This window comes from Gossypium raimondii, chromosome 3 (genome assembly GCF_025698545.1).
Source record: "Gossypium raimondii isolate GPD5lz chromosome 3, ASM2569854v1, whole genome shotgun sequence".
Taxonomy (NCBI): domain Eukaryota; kingdom Viridiplantae; phylum Streptophyta; class Magnoliopsida; order Malvales; family Malvaceae; genus Gossypium; species Gossypium raimondii.
In genome coordinates this window covers 5,851,890-5,857,041 of record NC_068567.1, presented here as the reverse complement: position 1 = coordinate 5,857,041, position 5,152 = coordinate 5,851,890, and the positions used below count along the sequence as shown (strand labels likewise).

Genomic DNA, 5,152 nt, shown 5'->3' with positions numbered 1-5,152 from the left:
AAATGAGTGGCCTTCTCTTGAAGGTGGGGTGGCCTCCATTTCTCTTCGTTTCGGTTCTTCCTCTTTTGAGGATTACGACAAACCACCCAAACTAACCCCCCATCTTTCCTAATTGGGAAACTCCTCCCCTCTTTCTGGATTTATCTGGAAAATAAAAAACCCAAATAGTAAATCCAAATCTTTCTTTGTTTTCCTCCCCCCCAATACTCATGGAGATGGAAGCCTCTTCAGCTAATCAACGCCTCCATTTTGGGAAGATGGGATATGGGTATCTCTTCTTTCTTCCTTTTAAAGATTCATTTCCACATATAATTTATTTGTTTGTTTTTCTGGATTTTTTTTTAGATGCCAACATTATAGGAGGAGATGCAAGATTCGAGCTCCATGTTGCAACGAGGTTTTCTCGTGTCGCCATTGCCATAACGAAGCTGTGGTATTTTCTTTTTCATTTGCATTCCCCTGTTTTTTCCCCTCTGTTTTAAGTTGAAAAGTTCATAATTTTTTGATTTTTTATGCAACTTACTGATTTGGGCATTTATTGTATTGGCTTCAGAACCTGTTAAGTAACCCTTTTGACAGGCACGAGCTTGTTCGAAAAGATGTTAAACAAGTACGACATTGAAAATCCAAGCCTTTTCACTTTAGTTTCATTTTTTCTTCTCCTTTTTTGGTGTTTATAATGTAAATAATCTCCATATTTTTTAAAGGTTATTTGCTCGGTTTGTGACACAGAGCAGCCGGTATGTTTGTTTCAGATTTGTAACTTTTTAGATACAAATATACCTATTTTTGTTCTTGTTTTATGTTCTCCAATTTGATGTTGGTTTATGTTGCTCTAGGTTGCTCAACTTTGTTCAAATTGCGGAGTCAATATGGGAGAATACTTCTGTAAAATTTGCAACTTCTTTGATGATGATGTAAGCTGACACATATATAATTTGAAGTAGTTGATAATTTTAGTTAATTACTATTGATCTTTGTTATATGTAACGCAGACTGAGAAAGGGCAGTTTCATTGTGATGATTGTGGGATCTGCCGGTTAGTTTTCTATGTCTTTCAAGTTACGCATATGCATATGGCTATTATTTTGTTATTTAACTATTCAAATGCAAGTGAATGTACCTAATTGAATGGTTTTGGAAATAGAGTTGGTGGCCGAGAGAATTTTTTTCACTGCAAGAAGTGTGGTATGTACTTAAACACCTCATCTTTTCTTTCTTAATGATTTTGATGGTCTTATTCTTAGTTTAGATTCAATCCCCATTTCTTATTTTATGGTGGCTTTGGTTAGATTTTTCGTTTTTCGTGAAATATCTTGTTCCAAAACATATCTAACCCTGAAATCCAATTAACGTAGTTGCGAACTGCTAGTGTTTGGCATGGTTTCGGCTCTATGTCGTATCTATTCATGTAATCTGCATCTGCGTAGGGTCTTGCTACTCTGTTGCCTTGCGAGGAAATCATACTTGTGTGGAGAATTCGATGCAGCATCACTGCCCCATATGTTACGAGGTTGGTCTTTCGATTTTTCTCTGGTTTTTTCTTGAACTATTCTCGTTTGCTAATTATAGGTCGTTCTGTTTCTCTAGTACCTCTTCGATTCGTTGAAAGATACGACTGTGATGAAATGCGGTCACACGATGCACTATGAATGTTACCATGAGATGCTAAAGCGTGACAAGTAAGCAACCGTTTGTTCTTGTTTGTTTAAAGCTCGATCCCTATCCTGAATTAGTTTGTTCACAATCTGAGTTCCATTCATAATATAAATTCATGGTTTTTGCTCAGATATTGCTGTCCCATATGCTCAAAGTCGGTGATCGATATGTCCCGAGCCTGGAAGAGGATGGACGAAGAGGTATGTTTCTTCGAGTTTAAGGTCATTGAACTGTAAATGTTTTCAGTCTCGAATCTGATTCGTGAAAGAATTATCTTGCTTTTTGACAGATTGAAGCGACCCTAATGCCGGAGGATTACCGATATAAGAAGGTCCGTAATTTCAATTCATGTTCATGTCTAATAATCTGCTGTTTTTATTTTTGAGCCTTGTCATTCGAGTTGATTATGCCATTGAAATGCAGGTTTGGATTCTATGCAATGACTGTGACGACACTACCGAGGTTTACTTCCACATAATCGGACAGAAATGCAGTCACTGTAGATCTTACAACACCCGGACGATCGCCCCACCGGAACTCCCTCAGTGATGAGATCATGATCGAAGAACCGAAGCCGGTGAGCTCCTGACTTCTAAAGGTCTGCTCGTTAACTGTAAAAGCGGAGATGAATTCTTCTAATTTGCATATCATATCTCGATCATCTCGATCCATCATCGTCATTGGATTTGATTATATGATTCAGTGTATTATTATTCAAATGATTGTGCCATTTTTATGTCTTCCCTCATAAAACATTTCTCAGGTTATCGGTTCTCCATTTCGGGTTAAAAAAATGAAACTGTGAATGGTTCTATGGTTGATGTAAACGCTATATGATAATTTGTAATAATAACAAACATTAGAGAATTTGATGGTAATATATCCATTTTTTCTCTTGTAAAATTGCAGCTTGTGACTTTCTATTGTTATTAGGGTTAAGGTATCTAAATTATGGTCCGGATTTTAAATTGGTTCTCGTGCTTTAAAAATATAATAATTTTGTCTTCAAAGTATCAATATCGTATTAATTAGAAAAGGAAAAATTCATTTTAACATCCGATAAAAATGAGAAATAAAATCCACCCAAAGTAGATAAAAGAAAATCCAAATAGTAATAATTAATAAAATAACAAATCATACAAGCTTTTTCTTAATTTTTGTTTCCCACAAAGAATTTATTTTCTCTACCTAATAAAAACATCAAATGATAACATTATTTCTAAGTTCTAGTTGCAAATCTCTTCTGCAAAGATAGAACAGCTAAAGCAACCAAAGCAATAAACGCAAAAGAAGCGACCAAAGACAGAACAATGGAAATGGCAACTCTGTCACAGAAACTGTCGAAAACATTACAAACTTTGTTCCATTGAAGATGAGAGTTCCCTTTGTAACCAATGATACCGACGGCTAAGGCAGCCCCATTGGCTGAAAACAGCAACCCAACTATCGCTGCATCAAAGATAGTGATAACTTGGGCAAACCCTGCTTCCCCATTTCTGGTTGCCAACACAATCAGTGTCGAAATCGCTGCATATGAACTTGCTGTTATGTTTGCCACCAGGGAATACCTGCCAAAACATATTCCAACCAAATAAATATGTACATATATTAGGGTTAAATCAGTTTTTGGGGCTTGAATTTTCCAACTCTTTTCATATTGGTCTAAGGCTCTAAACTTGTCAATTATTCTCACGTTGGTGCTTGAACTTTTTATTTGTCTAAGTTAGTCCTTCAAAACCATAAAATGTAGACCCGAATATGAAAACATTTGTCAAGTTCAAAGACTAACATAGATAAAAAAAATTCAAGTCCCAATGTGGATATAATTGTTTAGTTTACCTCAATAAAAGAAAAATTACCGAGTTCAAACCTCAAATAATGATTTTAAGTGAGTTAATAGGTTGTTATGGGTTGCATTTGATCCAATTAGTTATTTGACTACAAATATATTTATTTTTATTTTAAATTTAATTATAAATATAAAATTAATAGAAAGTTTAATATTTTAATATCTTTTTGAAAAGTAACATGGGTGGTACTGACCCAACCTAGGCTTGGGTTAGGAAAATAATAAGATCAAGACAGTTGTCCAATCTGGCTCATTGATAGCTAATTAGGTATGGGCTTACTACAAATTCTACTTTTTAATATTTGTTTTCTCTATAATATTAAAATATATCAGAGGTCATTATATTCTTCCACAAATTCAAAATTTAGTCCTTATATTTTTATTTCTAGAAATTTAACTTTTCTACTTTTTAGATATCAAAATTCAGTTCAGTTGATAATATTGTTAAATTTGTTGATATGACATTTAAAAAAAAACTCATTTGGTAGCAATGTAACTAAAAAAATGACTTCGTAATAAACCTAAATTTAACAAAATAATTTTAAAATCTAAAAAGAAAGAAACTAAATTCCTAGAAATAAAAGATAGGGACTAAATTCCAAATTTACAAACAGTATAGAGACTTATAACATATTTTAACCTAATTAAAATTAGGTATGTTGTTTTGTATGAAAAAGCATAATGATAAATTTAGCCTATAATGTTTACCCAATTTGTTACTTTGACACTATTTTTTTGGATAAATTTGGCCTCTAATCTTTAAAGTTTAGTCGAATTACTTTTTGTTGAAAAAAATACCAGCTCAACTATTAAAATTTAACAGTACTAATATGACAACTCGAGCGACATTCCACATGTACTTCATAAGACTATTTTAAAATTCAACAAATTTAAAAAATATCATAAATTTTTTAAAGTTATCCACATTAACAATAAAGTACACATAGACTGCTATGTGGGCTTATGTGAGCTGCCATGTCAGTGTCATTAAAATTTTAATAGTTCAATCGACTTTTTTGTCTAATAAAAAGTAATTTAACTAAAATTTGAAAGTTGAAGGCCAAAATAATCCAAAAAAAGAGAGCTAAAATGACCAAATCGATAAACATTAGTGTTAAAACAATCATTATGAAAAAAAAAAACAAAAAAAGCAGCCAAAGATCAACCAAACGTGCATAAATTGGTGATAAACATGTCTATGAAGACAACAAATTCATTTACATACATATAGATTAATACTTATAAGAGACAAGGATTTGAGAGTTAAGTAATATAAACAGCAAGAGATGACTAGAAACTTGTTAGTATGTATGCGACTTTGGAGCATGGTGGAAAGGATTTCAACCCTACTAGATTGCCCTTTTTCTTTGCACATGGAAACAAATATGCTAATAACAAGGATAATAGTAGTAAAGAACTGACAGAACTTACACAAGGGCAGACAAGTAATGCCACTTAGCACGGGCAGCAACCTCAACAGGAGGGAAAGCTGGGGTGAGCTGAACAGGGAAGAACTTGGTCTGCTTGTTTACCCCAATAATTATGGCGGCAGCAAGTGTTAGCAGCAGCGCCATAAACCTCAAAATCAACTCACAAATACTCGACATGGCACACCCCCACTTTTTGATCCACTATTTCCTTCCA

General features: G+C 33.6%; 2 protein-coding genes across 2 annotated transcripts; one reads left to right on the top strand and one right to left on the bottom strand.

The window, feature by feature from the left end:
• Positions 1–2,562, top strand: LOC105796812 (E3 ubiquitin-protein ligase MIEL1). The gene is made up of 12 exons (XM_012626633.2): positions 1–268; positions 346–433; positions 554–610; positions 708–740; positions 840–917; positions 996–1,039; positions 1,148–1,188; positions 1,431–1,513; positions 1,591–1,682; positions 1,790–1,859; positions 1,949–1,990; positions 2,083–2,562. Exons 1-12 carry the CDS (start codon positions 210–212, stop codon positions 2,206–2,208), a joined length of 813 nt encoding a protein of 270 aa, XP_012482087.1. The 5' UTR covers positions 1–209; the 3' UTR covers positions 2,209–2,562.
• A 190-nt stretch (positions 2,563–2,752) lies between these two features.
• On the bottom strand, positions 2,753–5,152 carry LOC105796085 (CASP-like protein 1E1). The gene is made up of 2 exons (XM_012625718.2): positions 4,940–5,152; positions 2,753–3,227 (listed from the first exon to the last, which is right to left on the bottom strand). The coding sequence occupies exons 1-2, from the start codon at positions 5,113–5,115 to the stop codon at positions 2,879–2,881; spliced, it is 525 nt and encodes a 174-aa protein (XP_012481172.1). The 5' UTR covers positions 5,116–5,152; the 3' UTR covers positions 2,753–2,878.